The following is a 20,617-nucleotide window of genomic DNA, read 5'->3' as shown; positions in this document are numbered from 1 at the left end:
GGGGACACAAGATGGAGAAACTGTGAGGAAAAGCCAATGGTTATCCTGTCTGACACAAAAGTAGACATCTCAGTTGACACTAAATAGTGCTCATTTCCGTTAAAACAGTGAGGAAAATACATTTTCAGTATTTCCCCCAAAATTCCTTGATCACACAAAAGATTCACTTTGGTAATCTGAAAACTGAAGATTACCAAATTAAAGTCTTTCTGAATTAACTACACACCTATGCACTTACCTCTAACCACACAGTGAGCTGGTACTTAGGTGGTAATAATGATACGAATTAATATCATTGAGCATGTACTATGTGCCAGATAACTTTCATCCATTATCTTATTGAATTATCACAACCTCAGATGGTAATATTATCCTCATTTTAACAGAAGAGGGAACAGATGCACTGAGCAATGATTAAATATAACTTGTCCAAGGTCAGTGTGACTTGAGTTTGAATTTAGGCTCTATGATGCCAGAACTTGTGTCCCTTACCACCACATATACAACCTCTCCTATTGTGGCAGCAACAAGGGACCGAAGAAAAAGTTAGTGAATACAGAGATGGTAGGAGGAGCTGTTAGTCTGTCTACAAAGCGAGCCCTTTAACATGTAAGCCTCACACACTCCTTTTCTCTTCCTGCTCCTTTCAGACTAGAACAGATATTGCCAGGTAAGAAAAACTTATGGGAATACTCACCACCTAAATATGCTAACCTTGGATATTACAGAATCTTTTTTTTATCTTCATGATTAGTTACTGATAATGAGAAAAACTAGAAAAGAAAATGATATCCTACATTAAATGTGGCCGTTCATATACTTAGGATCTGTGCATTTTACTCTTTATAAACTTCAACGACAGAAAAAGAACCATAACTAAATAAGGAATTCTATTTAGTGATACAGATGCTGAAGTGGTTAGGGGTGAAACGACTGAGTCTGCAACTTACTTTGAAATGCATCAAAAAAATAAGAAGGATTTATGGATGGATAGAGAGACAGATAAATCTACAAATATATGATAAAGCAAGTATAGTGAAATGGTTATTGTAGATTCTAGGTGGTAAATAAACAATTCTTGAAGCTTCTTATGTTTGAAAATTCTCATAATAGAATGTCAGGGGGAAAGTGACCATAAAGTGAGGCTCACATTTCTAGGCTGCTAGTTTCCTGACACCACACTTGAGTTATTTAGAAAGCTGGGTGGGCAGGTGAGAAGAGAGAGACTACATCCCCAGGAAGAAAGCCAGCAGCAGCTAAGAATTAGGTTGTCCCTTCCAGGGGAAACAGTGGCTTGGAGAATAACTCGACCATTTGTAGCCCAGATCCACAGTCTTGAGAAAGACTCATGCCAAGAGAAAACAAAAGTCAAAAGAATAGGTAAGAAAATACAGTGGAGGCAAAGAGAAGATGCCAGATTTCAACATCACTGCATCCTGTATCACAGGTACAGCTGGAAATGAAACTAGAACTGTAAACAGTATTTTTTGGTTTTACAACCTAGACTTAGAAGGCTTGTGTACCTTCAGGAAAAAAAAACAGGTCCCTGATAAAAGTTAGCTGAATGAATGAATGATGAATATTTTGTTGAATGGTAAGGTAATGAAGAAGATAAAAACACTCGGGCAACTTATTATCTCTCCTATTGATCTCTTACTGTTTAAATTAAGAAACTTGGCATATGCATGATGTCTCTTTTCGACCATTTTATACCCACACGTATAAGCACACTTTCAGTGGTATATAGTCTTCTATATTATGTAGCATGCTGGGTGTTGCAGGAGATACACCACAATCTTTGTTTTAAGGACTTAAAGCCTAGAGGGAGAGACAAACACCAGGTAACTATAAGACAAGGTCTGATATAGTAAGTGCCACAAACAACAGAGAGGTCCTATCTAGTTTAATTAAGGTCTGACTTACAATATAGGTCCTGCATACTGTATTCAAGTCACCGAAACACTACTGCTATATATAGGAAATGGCCCCATCCTAGAGTAGATGTGATCCAGGACATCAGAGGCCAAAATTAGAACTTGGTACTGCAAATCACAGCCCTCTGGAGGGCCTGAGGTGTTTTCTCTATTTTTAATTGGAAAGGGTGGAATTATCCCTTTGTGTCAAGAACTTGAGATTTCACAAAGGGGTCAGGCCTGCCCAGAATAGCCTTGGAGTCCTGATCTGGAGTGAAGAGGCCTTGTAGCATCCTTAGGTGCACTAACCAATGTCACTGGACAGGTGCTGGTGAAACCAGGTGATGGAAAAGTAGTCAGGAACTGGATAGGAAAAAGACTAAGTCAGTGCCCATGAAGAAATTTTAGGTATTGAAAAGGAGGTAATGTTTTCCACCTAAGGGCATCCAGTTGGAGACTGGTCTGAGCTGGTTCTCGTTTTATAACCTCTCGACACATGTGTGTAGTCAAGGCTGAATTTAAAACCTATACCGTGAACCTTAGGAAAATAAACCACATTAAACAAGCACAAATTGAAAATATTACACAAGAGATTTCACAGGAAATTGGCCCAAATTTAGCCTCGCTCTTTATGTATTTAAGCCTCTTATTCGCTGCTTAGAACTTTATATCAGGATTTTAATGAGTCTGCCCTCCCTCCCACCCCCTCAGTCCACCTCCTCAATGGCCTGCTTAGTTTTACAAAACTTATTTTTTTTTAATTCCCAAAGAATCCTGCTACCTTTGGCCTATTCTTTCAGTGCTCATAAACACATGTTCCAAAACAGTATGCTGATGATATACAGTACCAATGATTAGATGAAGGTGAACGTATACCTAAAAAAATCCACTGCAGAGCCAAAAACAAGCTTCATTTCTCTCCTAAAAGTTGATGACTCCTATAGAAGTGCTCTCCTACAGAAGTGCTCTGTGCTGGCAGACTCAGACACTGACTTTACTTAAAAGATGACAGCAATCATGACAAGAGTCATTAGCAGCAAACTATTTCAGTGTCTTTCCATCTCATTTAGAATTTTCTCACACTGCTTTCCTTTCTTCCACAGATTTTGTGTTTGTTTGTTTTTAATACTGTTGTACTGTGCTTTCTGTAAGTCTCCATAAGTCCTTTTTTGGAATAAAGTCAAGTGTAGATAAATAACTGAACTATTTAGAATCTTATGGATTTAATAATCCACCTTTTACAATAACATTTGAGCTGATCTTATGTATGATTGGTCACATAGCAAGAGGCTCACTGCCAGAAGCCAGGGCTGGACCACTCTCTCCACTTTGGGTCTGGTTTTCTGCCATCAGAAATGCCCTGTGGGGTGCTGCCAGGACACTCCAGACTGCAGCCCTTCCGAGCCAGGCAGTTGCCAGGTGAGAAAAGTGATGCCAGACCAGAAGGTAGTTTTGTGGGATGGACAAAACATGCCCTGAGGCCATGCTGGGCTGTCCCATTCTTTCCCACTTGTTGCCACCAGCCAGAATGTGATTATTACTGGTTTGCTTACAAATCACTTTTTAGAAGACTTAGTAAATGAAAACTTATTTTGTATTTAGGTTGGACTTTTTTAATCATTTCAAAGTCTGAGATTCATGAGGCCTTCCTGCTTCTCTTTATCATGCCAGAGAAAAATGCTTGCTGGTGAAAGTGATCAAATTATCCTGACCCTGTTCTTCACCCTAATCATTCTCTACTTCTGATGGAAGTTATAAAGCACAAAAGGATAGAATAAGCCACACGAAGAGTTCCATTGTTATGTCTCAGCTGGGGAGAGGCAGGAGTTGTCAGAGGGCTGACAGGAACAATTATCCCATTGCTTTTACTGGTCTGAACTGCGGGAAGTTTCTTCACAGTTATTATTTGACAAAAATTATCAGAACATCTTGGATCCCTCCCAGAGTTCTGAGCAGCTCCGGGGAACTCTCTGCTTCCTCCCCTCTCCTCCTGCCGTAAAGGCCACCACGCTCATCTATGGGGCTTTCATCAGGACCCGGAGAGGAACCCACGTTTGGAAAGCACCCAACCAGAGTTCTGACCAATAAGGATGAAGATCACAGAGAGCACGAGCTTGAGGAGGTGTCACAACACATCAGCTCAGTGGTTTGGCCACGGGAATTGCTTCAGTTTTCAGGTTTATTAAAAATATTAAGGAATCGAGGTGACATAATGATTTGATGAGCCCATTAAGAGAAAGAAAACCCAGAATCACTCTAGATCTAAAAAAACGCAAAGTTCCTAAGGTGTGAAAATTCAAACAAAGCTGCTAAGTAAGGGTGGGGGGGGGGCGGGATGCGAAGGGCAAGAAGAGCCCTTGTTTCTTTATACTGAGGAGTGAATAAACTTCCCCGACTGCAAATAAGAAATTTGCTAATGCTGAGTCAGTGTCAGTCTAGTCCCACCTTCACAGGGATCTATAGCTGGCAAACCCTGCTCGGTGGTGGACTCACACAGATATCTGTCTACTTGGTTTTAACGCCCTCCCATCTGGGCTCTCGCTCTGGGTGGTCATCTCATACCCCCTCGCCCCCCGACACAATTCTGGCGGTGGGCTTTATTGGATTTCTCAGAGCATTAGGTTTCTTGGAGCACATAAACTCCAGGATTTTTCCTTTAAATCACTCAGAGCCAGAGATGGAGGCAGAAGGATGCTTCAAAAAGAATTAAGAAAAGTTAACAGATCAAAAGAACAGTGCTGCCACATAAGCTACTTCTTTTTTCAAAAACATGTATTAGGAGAACAGCAGCTAAAACCCTGATCAGTCATGAAAATGAGCACCAGCCCGCGGGCTGAAAGGAATTAGGTACCACCTAAAAGAAATCTCTTGGTGATTAAGCTCACTGTCTAAAGAAACACACACACACTACACACAGGAAAACAAAACCACAAAACCCATCACCCTGGACTGTCCTTCCTCAGACCAGTCATGGGTGACCTTGCCTTCAATGTTCAGGGAATGTCATTAGCTGCTAAAAACTTCTGGAACACTGAGTGTAAAAGCCCCTATAGCTACGTGCATTGTTGATCTTCCCTCCATTAGAGTAGACAGCTTAATCAACAAAAAGTGTATACTTCAGAATCTGGCAGATACCACTGAGCAGAGAATGCATGGCTAAAGAAAACTCTCCCCTGTTCCCCTCAAAGTGGATTTTACGGCAGTGCAGGTTTGAAGCCCAGGTAAAATGCATATCAAATAATATCTTTCTATAATAATATCTATTCTAATAATATCTTTCATTAGAATATATTAACGGGGGATCTGTTTGATGGAGAGCAGGCCTCTTCATTCCCTTTCTGTACAAATGGAGATTTGGGGGTCTCCCACCAAACAGGTCCCGACTCCAAGACTCCAAGTCTCCCTACTCCAGAAAGTAATTTTATTTTTATTCCTAGTTAGCTTTTTTCTCTTAATGTTTTTATCCGTACATCTGTTACAGTTGAATAAAGGGAGAATGGAGTAAGAGATTTTTTTTTTTTTTTACCACAGTTCTGTTGGCAAAACAAACAGGTCCATAATTACACGAAGACACATGTATTAGTTTCCTAGGGCTGTCATAACAAATTACCACAGACTGGGTGGCTTAAAAACAACAGAAATTGATTCTCTCACAGTTCTGGAGGTTAGACGTCGGAAGTCAAGGTGTCACAGGGTTGGTTCCTTCTGGAGGCTCTGAGGGAGGATCTGTTCCCCGCCTCTCTCCCGGCTGCTGCAGTTGCTGACAAATCTTATCTTCCCTTGGCTTGCGGCTGCATCACTGCAGTCTCTCTGCCTGTGCCATCCCATGGCATCCTTCTGGTGTCTCCACGTGGCCTTCTCATAAGGACACCAATCATCAGGTTTAGGGCCCCCCAGAAGCCAGTATGACCTCATCTTAACTTGATTACATCTGTAAAAATCCTATTTGCAAATAAGGTCACATTCTGATGTAGCCGGGGTTAGGACTTCAACAGATCTTTTGAGGGGATGCAATTCGACTCACAACAACACATGTACCATAGTTAAAGGTGGAAATAACTGAGGCTTGCCTATGAGACAGGCCATGCTGGGCCTGCGAAGGAGGAAGAAGTAAGGGATTATCCTAGGGGCTGAGCACTGGGGTGGAGGCTTCCAAGGAAGTTGCCTTTATACTACTCTAGGTATGCTGAGGGGCAGAGTTCAGGCTGGACTGTGGGAGGCGTGAAATTGTGAAGAGAGAAAAAATACTAGTAAAGTCCTAGAGAGCTAAACTGAATTAGGCAAAGAGAGGAGATCTGCAGACTGAAGGTGGACGGGTGACGCAAGGGAGTCTGGGGTCCTCGGTCCATTGGTGCTGCCTCTCTGGCCCTCCTGGGTCTCAGCGCCTCAGACCTTGTGATCCCAAGTGTTATTGCATCTGCCTAAAAGAGTGAACTGAAACAGTACAATTTCCTCTGTGGTCGTTCTACCTTTTGCTGAGAGATTCAAATGGATAGTTTTCCATGAAGTCTTTATGTTTTCCTTTTGACAATTTTCTTCCCTCCCATCCAGTTGCTAAAAGTTCTTTCATGGCTTATTCTCCTCACCACCCCCTCACTTCAGAAACCACAGCTTGTTTCTCCAATCTTGTTTACCTCCCCAATGGCGAAGGTATCACTACTTCTCTGGGGAAGTGGTCGTCAAGATGGTGCCCGCATCAGCACATCCAAGAGTTCACTTTTTCTCTCCTAGTACATATACAGAAAAGAATCTCCTAAGCCTGTAGTTTTCAAACTGTTTTCTTGCTATAGAACTCTTTATCAAGAGAAATGTTTATGTAGAAACTCAACTAAATGAATAAATGTGGAACTGCTCTGGGTGAGGGGGTACCTGGGAGATGGGGTGCCCTGCCCACCTGGCCAATCGCCACAACCCTCGCCTTTGGCAGCCCCTGAATGGTTGAGTGGATTCTAGTATTCTAATAATTCATCTTTATAACATGGCACATAGACGTCACATGATAATGTGCTGGGATCTACCCGCTCGTCTTTTATACCAGGCAGTCATTTAAAAAAAAAAAAAAAAAAAGGAAGAAATCTCTGCACAGCTGAGAAAACAACTATTTCCCTGGTGTTGTCATATGGCAGACTGTGATGTCACCTCTTCTCCCTTGGGGTCTGCCATCTAATGTGACTTTTGTCTCTGACAGTACACAGTTCTGTTCGGAAGCTCCCCAAAACTCACCACACACCTCATTCGGAACAATTAACAAAATCTGCAAGCTCTTTTCATTGCTTGACTGTAGAAAAGGACTCAAAATTAAGTCAATTAATGGAGAGACAACATTTAACAGAAGAAACATCAGACCCATCAGTATAGAAACCAATGTAACAACAATTAGATTTTGTAAAACTCCAGAGAAATTCATTATGAAAACATGAAGGATCAAATGCTTTCTATAGAAAGAAATACCCTGAAAACAAGCACTTTCTATCGTAAGACTAAAAAGGACTTGGTACAACAGGATCTTTGAATAAAAAAGTAACAATGAGGTGTATTAAGGACTGATATAAGTAATATACTCCACAGGGCTTTGTAAAAAAGTGGTTCCTTGTGAAGGTTACCATTGAAAATGAACAAGTTAAGGTTCCATCTTTATTAAACTCCATGCAGGTGGAGGCCAATTTCCCTGGCCTTTCTCTACCCCTAAATTCCTAGAACAAATGAAAAAGCGGCAATTCTACACTCGCAGGAAATCTTACCTGAAGACAAGCTTTACTACTACTGAGAAAGTGCTGGATTTCTTTTTCTCTACAGCACGATTTTGCCATCGTCTATGAAAACTCATACAGGAATGCTCCTTTGTAATATTTTCCCCACTAAACAGTTTTCATACATATATTATCCAGGACCACAAATCCCTGGAAATCACTACAGTGAAACTTTCACTTGTTTCTCATTTGTACAGAGGTATTCACCCAAGGAACCCATTTAATGCAGTGTAATAACAAAAGAAATCTCTTTTCAATGCCTAGGACAGGGGAGCGGTTCTTGTCACTCACCCCATACAGGCACCACATCTGGGAGAAGGTGGGTACCCAGTTGCCTCCATTCCCGACCGATTGAGGAATATTTATTTTGAAGACATGGTGCCTGGCCTAGTGCCCAGCAAAGCTGCCCTGGTCTTCCCTGACCGTGTCTAGGAATCGTAGTTGGTTTTGGGATGGAGGACAGACCGTTTGGGTGTCTGGAGACAAAGTCAACATTCACTCAATTGTGTTGGGTCTGACACATCGAATGGAAGCTGTTGGGTTTTTTTCCTTCTTCTGATTCAGCAGTTTTGAGGAGGCTCTTGAGGGGTCTGATTCAGCAGCTATTGCTACAAACTTCCACTCTGGAAGGAATAGGTTAAGGGGAGGGGACAGACCCCCACGCGGGAGGGTGTGGGCTCTTCGCTTTAAGTGCTCGCCGGCCTGTGACTGGTATAGACTTTGGCAAGAAACCCACAAAGTCTTATAGGAAAAACAACGTCTGGAAGAACATCTTGTCATGCTCTTTTTTCTTTAATGACTCAGTGAAACTTTCCACCGAGAACAGCTTCTGTTGTGAGTGCTCCACCGTTCAAAATACCTGATCACATTCTATCTGAGGTCCCTAAGGAGGGCGGAGGGGATACCCGTGGCACAGCTATTTCAAAATGATAAGGCAAAAGGACGAGGAAACAGTACAGAATCTGGAATCTGGAGAGTCCGTGGGCAAGGAGGCAAAACAAATCAGGAAAAAATCAAGTTAAGGTTGTAACTATTCTGCCTCCTAAATGAGCTTGCTGCTTTGCCATTGGGTGTTCCTGCCGTTCTTCTGCTTTTCCCTCTTGTACCATTTCAAGCCCAGCCTCTAACTGAAGACCCATCTTATTACTTATTTTTCTATTTTTAATTAAAGGAAGAGAGTGGCATGAAAAGTATGCTCATCTCCATACTTGAGAAAAGCCAAGAATTCTGGCATCCAATCAAAAAAGCTGTCTGAGTGCAGGCGCTCATTCACGCTGGTTTTGTATCTGATAAACTTTTCATTCAATTTGAAGCTCGATGTGTCTGAAATACAATGAAGTGAACCAAGCAAAGGATGTCGTCCAAACATGTTGAAGCACTTGTGGATGAATACTCAGCCTTTGTGTGCTTCGGCTCCTGTGAGAAGCCCTCGGTCTCAGGCAGGCTCCAAAATGCCAACTCAATGAGGCAAATGATAATTATTCCTAATGGCAATAATAATTATGGAACGCAGTGGACCCAATAAAAGGTTGGCTGTCTGTGGCTTCGGTGGGGCAGCCAAAGTTTCACACACTCTTTTTATAAAAATCAACCTCTCCCCCCCTCTCCGCCCTCTCTCTCTCACACACACACACACACACACACACACACACATACGCATTTGCCAAAAGAGATCTGGACAAAGTCACTCCTCTGGTTTCCTGCTAAGTGCTTGACTACAGAGCTAAATTAAATAAATAGCAGCTATCCACACAATGAGGGGGGATTGGGACATTTCGAGTAATTGACACCACATACACACACACACACACACAATCTCTTATTTTCCTTTTAGTTAAAAGTTTTAAGCTTTCTCCAATTCCAGACTTTTAGCCAGAGCCATGGCCAAATGGCAGACATGAATAATTTGAGGTATTCCTCCTTTCTTTCTAGGGGAGATGGGAAGAAAAGAGGGAGGAAAGAGGGAGAGAGGAAGAAGAGAAAGTCAGGGCTCTAGATGAGTGCCCTGCCACCCCCATTTCACTTCAGTTATGAATCAGAATCTCCCAGTAGATCAAATCCTTCTTTGGTGAAGCCCCAAGCCCATGGTTAGTGCCACAGCCAGTTTTCTATGAGATATTCACCCTGTTCCTCACAGGGAGGGAGCCACCCCCTGAGGTGGCATTCTCTCTCCCCGACTCTAGGATCTGGCTGTCACCACCCTCCAGGGACCTCCGCATTAGCACTTAAGTATCTCACCCCACACGCCAGTGATGTCAAGCTGTCAGAGTAATAAAAAGTGGCTACTCCTGAAAACATAATTCATCAATCAAATGGTCATTTTCTAGATAATGAGGAATTGTTTCAGTTTTCTGAAAACTAGGTTAAGGGCCTAACGCGAATCTACATGAGTTTTTTTCTTTTTTAATCTTATTATGCTTGTTAGTCTCTGTGACTATTCTTTAAAAGTGGCTCCAAGGTGCTGGCGTAGTTTATTGTCATGTAAGAGGGGGGTTATAAAGGACATTCAGGGCATTATGAAAAACCATGCTTTGTGGAATACCCCCGGAAAATTTCTTCAAGAGTTTTGAATAAGGTTATATACATGTCAAATGGCCTAAATGATGTTCCAGTAAAGAAAAATATTATGAAACGTGTGTACACATACACACCAGGCACACACACACAGTTTTCATTTGGATGCAACTGGACATTAAAATTCCCCAGTCTCCTTTAATAATATACAATTTAGTTCAGATTATTTTTAAATTCATTCTTTCTATGTTTTAGAGAGGCTGTGATTTGAAATATGTAACTATAAAGTTGCATTTTTGTCTAATTTTGTCATTAAAAATACACCCTGACTCAATATAGGGTTATAGAAAGCTTCATGGGTAGACTTTGGTTTCACTGATCAAATGGCGTCACTCATACTACCCAAATAATACTGAAGTGGAAGCAGCCTCCAGTTCTCTTCAATCTAGCACTTTACTGCTTATCTCTTCAAGTATTCAATTTGAGCAAAACTCTGGGAAAAGTGAGAAGAAATGTCACACTAAGCAGTGATCCCTAAGAATCTGCCAAACGCTTGGCCTCCAGCCCCTACAGATGCTGAGAATGCCATTGTGCATTTGACAAGTGTTCAGTGGCTTGGTGACTTGGGGATGGGTGTTTGTTGTGGCAGTCGTCATTATGATTGTTTGTGTAGAAATGTTTATTGGTTTTATAGACTGAAAATAATAGATCGGAGGTCAGCTGTAAAGTGCTGTGTATTTGGCTTATGAATTACCATATCGGAACCAATATATGACGAGTATACTCAGGAAGTCATTTCTAGCATTTCAAAGATGTCTGGGGCCATCTGTTCTCTGCAAAGACCTGCAACTCTGTAAAAAGCAACCCAAGCACATTCCAGCATGTCTGTACCCCACACTCACCAGGGTCCTATCATTTTACAGACTTTACCGGTCTATTCACCAGCCAAAATGCACTTTACCAAAGCAGGGGAAACTATAAAACTCCAAGTTCTTTTAAATGTGTCTGGTACCATTAAGAATGTTTATTACTCTATAGAAATTTTACAGTTGATATTTACCAAAAGCACAACATATTCAGTAAATAGATTACTAGATTTTCTGCTAAATGTGGCGCATCTGTTTTATGAAATTTTTTCTTCCATAATCCCTACCAGCCAAACAGTGCTGTGGTAGAGTGTTAGTCATGATAAGGAAACAAACATGTTCCTAAGAGCTAGAAAAGGGCACTTGTTAGACAATCTAGTTTCATTCTTTCATTTTGTAAGATGGAAAATTAGGGCCCAGAGAGGTCAAGGGGTGTGTTCAAAGTCCCAGAACTTGTGAGTGGTGGAGTCAGAACCACCAGCCAGGCTCTCAATCTCTAGCAATGGCATTGCACTGCCTCACTGAAATAGGATTCCATTTGTATGTAACTGAAACTTAACATAAGGATTCCCTTTATATCCAAAATCCAAAACCAAATTGGATAATTTATGTGATATTCTCACCCAACCAAAGGTAAAAGGTCCACAGAGTTTGTATCATCTTTAACTAAATCCTCCATAGAAAGGATATAAAAAATAATGGTAAAGAAAATCCATTTGGACTAATATTACTGAAAAATACATATGAGAGAACCTATTGAATCCTTTATCTTTTAAATCCTAAATGTCCAATTATGTGAATACATAGTATTGCAATGGGCACCACAGGTTATCTGCAGTCCTTCTCTTTTAACTCAGAAACTACTTGTCAATCAGTTCAGACAAGAGTTATTTATACTTTATGAGACATATAGTCTGTAAGAATATGAAAGTTACAAATAATCAGAAATGCTCCCTGGGACACTGCCATGTTACAAGCACATGCTCAGTCTTCAAAAAAGCAAAGTGTACTCCCAGTTGCAAAGGACCAGCTCTGCTTTATCAGGTTCATTTCTCCTAACATGCTCACCTTGAAGAGCGTTGCACACACCAGTCATTTTCCCATGTTACTAAACCTTTTGGTGTTCTTCAAGGAATAATTACACTTAGCTCTGGGACTCTTTCTAAACACAACACTGGGACTCACGTAAACCTACGGTGGTGAGCCAGCTAGGCTTTCGTGCTTCTGGCCCTGAAAACAGAAAACACTGAGCCAATCCCCATGTAGGAACTATGACAAGTACAGAAAGGTGCAGTTAATCATTGCATTTTATATTATGGGAAATATATATCCTCAATTCCCAGTGTTTAGTTATTTGGCATCTTATCCAAGGCTTACCCCTAGGAAAACACTAAATATTGATATAAGCTAAAGCCTTATGTTTCAGGCCATCTATAAAGTAACCCCAAAAACAGTTAAGTCCAAAAAAGAAGACAGTGGACTGCATTTTCCCATAGAGCTGTGTCTGGCAAGATAATTGTCCCAATTTCTTGCATTACACTTGTTTTATGTCTTTCACTAAAAGACTGTTCTGTTGTTTAGGTGTTTTTCTAGTCAGATCTTCAGCAATAAGCCACTTTTAGCAAAATGAGAATAAAAGAACAGTTTGTTGATAAGATTAGTGCAAGGGAGGAAAGTACATAGTCTTGCGTATAGCACTGAGCCCCCAGACAACTTACCTTCCAAGTAGTTTTCAAAATTAAATTTGTTATGAAAATCATCAGCTTTTTAGTGCTGGATGAGACTTTGAGAATTTTCTAGTGATGCTTCCTCATTTTACATGTTAGGAAGCCAAAACTTGGAGAAGTCAAGTTCATCTGGACCCTTGGGACAGTGAGGTGTAGGTGGCCTGGCTTCCAGTTCTGCCTCTTGCCATCATCAGTATGACCTGGGGCAAGTCATGTAATCTCTGAACCTCACTTTACTCAGCTGTAAAATGGGTGTGTTCATTCCCATGTGATAGAATTATAAATTTGTTGTGATTCACCTAGGATTTGAGCCTGGAAGTCAGGTCTCTCTGGCTTCATATGTTAGGACCCTTCTCTTGACTGTACTGGTCTCCTCTTCCCAAGCATTCTCAAGTCCTATCCTGTTCTTACCCATGTGGGCACATGAACTCATCCTGGAACTCAGATAATCTAGAGCCCCTACCAAACTCAGCTCCTGGAGGAAAACAAACCGAAAGAGAAAATAAATTTGAGACAGAAAAGAAGCACTGAATGAGGATTGTGTTGCTGAGAGTGACTTGTAATCAGCTGGTTAAACTTTTCATGTATAGATGAAGGAACTGAGGCCGAGGGCTGTTGTGCACTTGGCCAAGGTTATAAACCTTTTTGAGTGGCAGAGCCTAAACCCATGACCTCTGAACCCAAGGCCAATGCTTTTCCAAGACTCCCCTCTGACCTGACATGGTTTGGCTCTGAGCAAGCTCGTCTTTTCCAGGCATATCTTTTCAACATGCTGCACAAAAGAACAAGTGTCCAAATTTACAACAGTCACAGACTGAATGATCCTAGGCTATTTGCTCTAGAAGCAGACACTAACCTGTGCCTATCTAGTCTAGAAATGGTGGATGGGGGGGAAAGAGGAGGTCAAAACACACAGAGACACTTATATGGAAGGTTCTGGAACTTTGTGAGCAGGGCTTCTGTTTGTAAGATTCAGAAATGAAATCCTCCCCCAAGAGGATGTTACAGGCAAAGTCACCTATCCACACAGGAATCAGAATAGGCCGGAAGTCACACTTCATCTGGGCGGGGGATAGCGTCTTCCTGCAAACCACAAAGCCAACTGTACAGCAACCAAATGGCTGGAGAAAGGGCAGCACTGTCAGTGCTGACTTTGGTTTTCCTACAAATGAGGGGATTTGGCCAGATCTCCCGGGTACAGGCCCTCTCTGTATCCATGTGCTCAAACAGCCCCCAATCCCCCTTCCTTGAGGGCCAGGGAACTCCTGTATATTTCTCCTGAAGGACTGAAGCAGCTGCTGGCAACTCAGTGTGTCCACCTCTGCCCTTGACCGCCCTGCAGGTGTGTGAAAGCACAGAAGCTCTTTACACTGTAACCAGAGACTAAGCATTAGCCAACTCTTGTGGGTAGATGACTCTCCCAAATGGTCAGACATGCTCATGTCTCTTCCACAGCACTGGGATTGCTATGGGCAGGAGCACAGGGCAAACATGTGCTTTGAAGTCCAATAGAGCCACGTTCAAAAATCTGCTCATCTTACTGGCTGAATGACTTTGGACAAGTTACTTCTCTTCCTAGAGCAAAAAACCAGAAAACAAAAAACCCAGAGCAACTAATGTCTACCCCTCTGGGCTCTTGGAAAGTGATAGAAAACAACATGCAAAGCTAGATCAGTGCCTGGCACATAGTAGATGTTGGATAAACGTTAGCTTCCTTTCTTCTCCTTAGTATCAGCCTGCTAATCCCAGGCTTTTCTAACAAATAGCTTAAGCCATTGAAGAGTGACTTTCAATTTTCTTTCCCAAGAAGACTAGCTGTTATGGACTGAATGTGTCTTCCTCCAAATTCATATGTTGAAGACTTAACCCCCATGTGATGGTAGTAGGAGGTGGGGCCTTTGCGGGTAATTAGGTTTAAATGGGTCATGAGCCCCCATAATGGGATTAGTGTCCTAAGAAGAGGAAGAGACACCATCTCTCTGTCTCTTTCTCCTCTCTCTCTGTCTCTCTGTCAATCTGCCTGTCTGTCTCTCTCTCTCTGCATGCACAAAGAAGAGGTCAGGTGAGCACACAGTGAGATGATGGCCATCTGCGAGGCAGGAAGAGAGCCCTCACCAAGAACCAAATCTGCCAGCACCTTGACCTTGAACTTTCCAGCCTCTAGAACTGTGAGAAATAAATGCCTGTTGTTTAAGCCACCGGGTCTATGGTATTTTTCTATAGCAGTCCGAGCTAAGACACCAGACTTGCTGTGTTCTGGGTGAGAAGCTGAGACACCAAGACATACAAGACTGGCCTGAGGGATCACAGGCAAGAACCAGATTCGGAGAGGAGAGCAGGGGTGTTTTTCTGCTTCTTGGAATATGCAGCCATGTGCTCTGGTGTTCTGGCTCTGCCCCCTTCATCTGGCCACAATACCATGTGGTATTACAACTTTTGAATGTTAAGAAACCTTATATTTCCTCAAGTATCAGTACTTAATGTTTCATTCCACACATAAAACTCTGTGAGTGGAAGGCTGCTGGCCCCCTTGTCAGAGGTAATTTCTCAAGGCTCTGTATGGGATTTAACGGGAGCCATATGGTTAAGTCTGTCAACCCTCCCAGAAAGCATCCCCCTGAAGGGCCCTCGTAAATGTTCTCGGTGCTGTGAAAGATCCAGCAACTTTCTAACAATAAAGCAATGTTCATAGCCGTGATATTCAGCAAAACACAAAGCAGGAAATAATGGCTTCTGTTCTGAATTACTCAAAGGAGGCTTCAGGCTGTCCTGGAGAAGGGTAGGGGGCAGGGGCAGGCAGTGATAAGCCGGGCCTGCCGGCTGCTGCCTCTAGCAAGAAGAGGCTGGCCTGGACGCTGCTAGCACTGCCCGGTTGTGGGCAGTGACAGTCTTAATCATGCTCCGTTGGTTTGTGGAGTTTAAGAAAACTCTTAATAATGGATTTATACACCTATGCACTTACAGAGCAAGCACATTCTTAAACTGTAACCTGCTTTGTTACCTAAGGCTTCTTTAATTGGTGCCTTTCTGTGATGGCATCATTTATTGACCACTCTCCTTTTTTTTTGTTTCAGAGCAACAATAACACAAAAACCTTTGAATCAATTAACATTCCCATCTCGATGGACACCTCAAGCAGCAACGACAACTCATACAACAAAGCCACATGACTCTCCCCAACAGGCAAGGTGGCGTTGCTTTTTATGCCAACAAGTTCTGAGATGTGATAAGCTCTTCTTTTTATTAGTATTATTATTAAAGAATCACATAAAAGGTATGAGAAATACAATTTATGATGAGTATCAGTTCCTTTTTATTTTTACATAAAACAAGATTTGCTTCTACAAAATTTTATGCAAATTTCTGGCTAAGTTTTAGGTCTACATTGCCTAAGTACAGCTTCATGCAAATAGAGCTTATGACCAAACAGCTAATAGAGCTGCACATCACACAAACATATATTTGCCAGGACTAAAACTGGCATATAATCAGGGAGAGGTTTCATATACACACGCTGTTGAACATATTTTCTAGTTTCCTGATATCTTAACTAGAATATTCCACAATGGACCAGATACCTTCTGTGCAAATATCAGCCTTGGTAGGAACACTTGTATATTCTGATGTTAGATGTATCACACCTCCAATGTAAACAATTACTGTCAAATAATTTTCACCAGTAATCTAAAGAGCTTATGTATTTGCCCAATTCCATACAGAGAACTAAATCTATGGAACATTTTGAAAACAGGAAGAAATTTTGTGGAATATTTTGGCAGCGCCTCCCATAACCTGTCAGAACTCTGTACTGACACCCATTTTTGTAGACCTCCACACTCTATATTATCTTCACAGTTCTCCTGAAGAATTACTAAGCATGAATTATCTAATAACATTGACTCCATAAAGAGAAATCGGCTTCTTTAGGAAAGCTGGGATGTATTAAGATTATAGCCACCTACTCAACTGATTACTGACTCCTACAAAAATGTCTCATATGAGGAGAGAGACAGAGATAAAGAGAGAAAAAGACAGAAGAAGAGACAGAGACAGAGAGAATTTGCATTACTGTTACCTGCTCATCCACCATTTTCCCGGGTTTTGCAGACTTGGTCCTGAATTAATGAGCCTGTTACATGATATCTAATAAAAATGACTGGAGTAGAGATACTGCTTGGAATCTGCCACATATTTGGTCCAAGCCTGAATCGATTTCATCTATATTTAACACATGCTTGTTTTCTGTCTCTCCCACAGCCCATGGCCCACTCTTTTTTTTTTTTTTCCATCTGGAAAACTTATCTCCTAAAATGCTACCATCAATCAGCCAAAGACACTCTTTCCGACAGAGCGTCTGCCCGTTTGACTAAGCACAAGTAGTCACTAGTTTAGGGATGCCTCCTACACTCTCTAGCGCTGTGTGTTTTTCTAGGCTGCCTAACCACACGAGTGCAATTTGGGATATTTATACTTACCTCCAGTTTCTATTGGGATGAAAGTGCTACTTGGACAGAACTGGGCATCGGCATGGTGGGGGGGGGGTGGTGACATGGGATGCACTGAAAGTTGCCCATGTGGTTTGTCTACCTACTTTTATAACCTTATTTCTTCAGATTTTTGCATACACACTCATTTTGTTCTACTTTGGCTCAATGCCTGCTCCAAAAGCATGAAAATCAAATGCGCACACAAGGATGCATAAACTTTGTCCCCCAAATCTTCCCTGAGAACAGGCACTGCTCTCATTTCCCCGTCCTTCATGTCAATATCACTCCCAATCCATTCAAACCGCTAAGTTTAAATACAACATGAAGCGGGGTAGTGGCAGAAAGGAGAACAAAAGTGGGATTGGCAACAGAAGCTGAGCACTAGTCAAAGGGAAGAAAAGGGGGGAATAGGAGACAGGCAGCCCCCTCCCTCTCCCGCAAAGTTCTAGTCGTGAACACACCCACTGGCCGCAGCAAAAGAGCCCTGTGCGTGGGCACAGGTGGGTCCCAGCCTCTCTGGCTGGATGCAGCTTAAGTGCTGAGCCTGAATGAAGACTTTCATTGCTGTTTGCTGTTTTTGTTGGCCAGTAGCCATGGCAAACATTTGCAGGTGGCTTGGCCAGATTTTGACACTTAAATATTTGAGGTTGTGATAAAAATCAGAATATTACTACAATATGGTTCTGTGCAGCCTCAGAGAAAAAAAAAGAAAACTATCTGCAATTTCAAATGCTCATTTAAAGACACAGTCTCCAGAGGGAACTCATGTTTTAAAATAAGTACTCATTTCCTCTTTGCTGAGAGAACTAAAAGAGTCAACCATCCCCAAATGTTACCACCTAGAGTTTCATTCTGAATCCACTGGTGAGATGGGTTGGGTTGTTACTTGCTGAGCCCCCATGATCATCCGGGCAAAGTTTTAGATGGGTCACGTGGAGAAAATGGAAATGACAGGAAGTAGGGGTTGGAATCAACATGGTAAGCACAACAGGGAAGGATGTGAAGCAAAGAAACAGCTTCCTTCAAGCTCGGCAACAAGATAGAGTCCTAAAAGTGACAATTATCTCCTAGAACACACCAGGAGAGACACATAACACCCCAGGATTGGGAATAAACGAGAAGACAGAGTGGGTCGGGAGGTCACATGTAACAGAGAAACACCCGCACCTGTCAGGGCAGTGACACAGCCTAGGAATGTCATCCAACTGTACAGCCCTGGGCCAGCTGGGTACATTACTGACAGAGTCAATACCCATCTTAGAATTTAGTGCTAACCCTTAAATGATTGTTTCACAAAAACCAGCATTGTACTAACAATGGCCAAATACTAAGGTCCTGCAAGAGGGTAGTCATGGGGCAGGAAGCAGAACTCCAGGGGAGAAGGAATGCTGTAAAACTGCTAGTAAACTCTAGCACATTTTATGTTTTTCTCCCTTTGAAAGAAAAATAAAATAATTACAATTAGCTTGCCTAACTGTGAATTGTTTGCCCAAAGCCAAGCCCCTGGAGTGAAGGAGTCCCTTGAGATTGAGATGCTGTCTTTAACGACCTCACCCTCTTAGTATATTATAGGTTCTTGCTTTAGGTGATGCAACATTTGCTCCCATAGTCATTTGAGAAGAAAAGAAATCTTTAACAGAGACACTTGCGAATTTAGCATTGGCTTCTTCCAACAAAGCCAAGCATTCAAATGGCCAGATTAATTTTCTGTTTCTTGAATGGGAAACCAAATGTACCCATGGCAAACTCACAGAATAGTCATCACCCACAACTTTCATTTGTTAAGATTCATCTTCATATGTCACAACCCATCCTGATGAGTTGAGAAATGTGAGAGACAAGGTACCCTTTCTAGAGCATTCTAAGGAGGGATAAGCCATTGTCCCTAGTGCTCCCTGTTGGTGTGGAATTCTTACAAGCATTTAAAACAAGGAAGGGAAAAGACAGACTGACAAATAGTGGGACATCTTCTAATATTTTTCTTAAAATCACTGTATCTATTATTCAATGGAATATTCAAACTAAATTCTGATGCATATACCAAACACAGCAAGCTCCCTTTCCTATTTTAAACAGACAATTCTGGGAACAGAGAGCAAGCAGTTCTCAGCATCCAGCAACATAAATTTATCATAGCTCTTTGGCTTAAGTTACTACCTTTTCTTTCTAAGATCCCAAGCACTCTTAAATCTTTTATTTCCTTTTCACTTTACTCTTGTGAGGGTGCAAAGAAGAGATACCATCCTCATTCTGGAGAGAAGGAAGCTGGGCTAGAGATTCTGCATTTCTAAGAAGCGCCTGGGTAATACCCACCCTGCCGGTCCTCAGACCACACTCTGAATAACAAGGGCCGAGAGCTATCACCTGATACTCAGAAGTGAGCTCTCTTTCCATCCCATAATACACAGTGTCTGGGAGCATTCTACCTATTTTTCTCAATGCCTCAGTGTTGTCTTTTTTTACTTAAATGAGAGGGATAGGGCCTGCTTTCTTTGTTTTGTCTACTCCAGGAATGAATATGGACCAATGCAGAGAGAGGAGAGCTAATGAGAAGGTATTAAAAAGGAAGAGAAGCACAGAAGAAATGATCAGAGGGAAGGAGGACCATGGAAATACACCAAAGACACAGGTGATGGGCTTAGATCTTAGGAATGGAGGGACATACTCTGTTAGGGAGGAGGCTGGGCAGGTGACACTTCCCTCCACCATCCTCAAGCATTTGTCCTGAGAACTATGCTCTGCTCTCAACATCCATGGGGTTTCCCCATGGTCATCTTGAAGTTCAAGAATCTTGTTTGAAGAAACAATGACACAGAATGACTTGCTTTTCTCCCCAAAGTCAGGGTCAAAGAGCTTCCACCAAACAGAGAATCCCTCTTCCCTTCTCCCATCAAAAACATCACTCTGAGCTCTACGCAATATCACACCAGCCAGGAAAACCAACTTCTGTCTTATCCAATCTGAGGACTAGAAACTAGGAGAAAGTCTAGAACATTTCCTGAGCTCCAGCCAGGACCCAGAGACAGCCGAGGAGGTCTCCTTACCCGATCTGGCGGTTGGTGGAAGGTGCCTGTGTGATGACAGAGCTGGACTGGGGTGACGGCATGGCTTGCTGAATCACAACGCTGGTGTCATGGTTGGGCATCCGGGTGCTGCCAAGCTGGTGAGCTCCAGGCCCCACCATGGCCCCACCAACGGTGTTATGCATCGAGATATTCTGCCCAGAGAAGACAGAAGACAGAGGGAAAAGGGTCAGAAGAGGTGAATGCTTCAGTCTACTCTCAAGCTCTCAAAGGCCAAAATGGGGAATCTGGTCATGTCAACTAAATACAGAGTTTTGGCTTCTGGCAAGCCATGGGT

At 42.2% G+C, this 20,617-nt stretch overlaps 1 protein-coding gene and 1 pseudogene across 1 annotated transcript in view; one reads left to right on the top strand and one right to left on the bottom strand.

Moving 5' to 3' along the window:
* The window catches only part of LOC133097027 (small ribosomal subunit protein uS5-like), an 85,073-nt pseudogene extending 81,072 nt beyond the window's left edge, over nt 1-4,001 (top strand).
* Nucleotides 1-20,617, bottom strand: part of CREB5 (cAMP responsive element binding protein 5) — a 321,691-nt gene that overhangs the window by 222,881 nt on the left and 78,193 nt on the right. Inside the window, exon 3 of the mRNA XM_061198625.1 lies at nt 20,302-20,474. Within this exon, the coding sequence (XP_061054608.1) occupies nt 20,302-20,474 (173 nt within the window). The remainder of the gene's footprint in view (nt 1-20,301; nt 20,475-20,617) is intronic.

This window comes from Eubalaena glacialis, chromosome 8 (genome assembly GCF_028564815.1).
Source record: "Eubalaena glacialis isolate mEubGla1 chromosome 8, mEubGla1.1.hap2.+ XY, whole genome shotgun sequence".
In the NCBI taxonomy this organism is placed as follows: domain Eukaryota; kingdom Metazoa; phylum Chordata; class Mammalia; order Artiodactyla; family Balaenidae; genus Eubalaena; species Eubalaena glacialis.
This window is presented reverse-complemented; position numbering and strand designations above follow the sequence as displayed.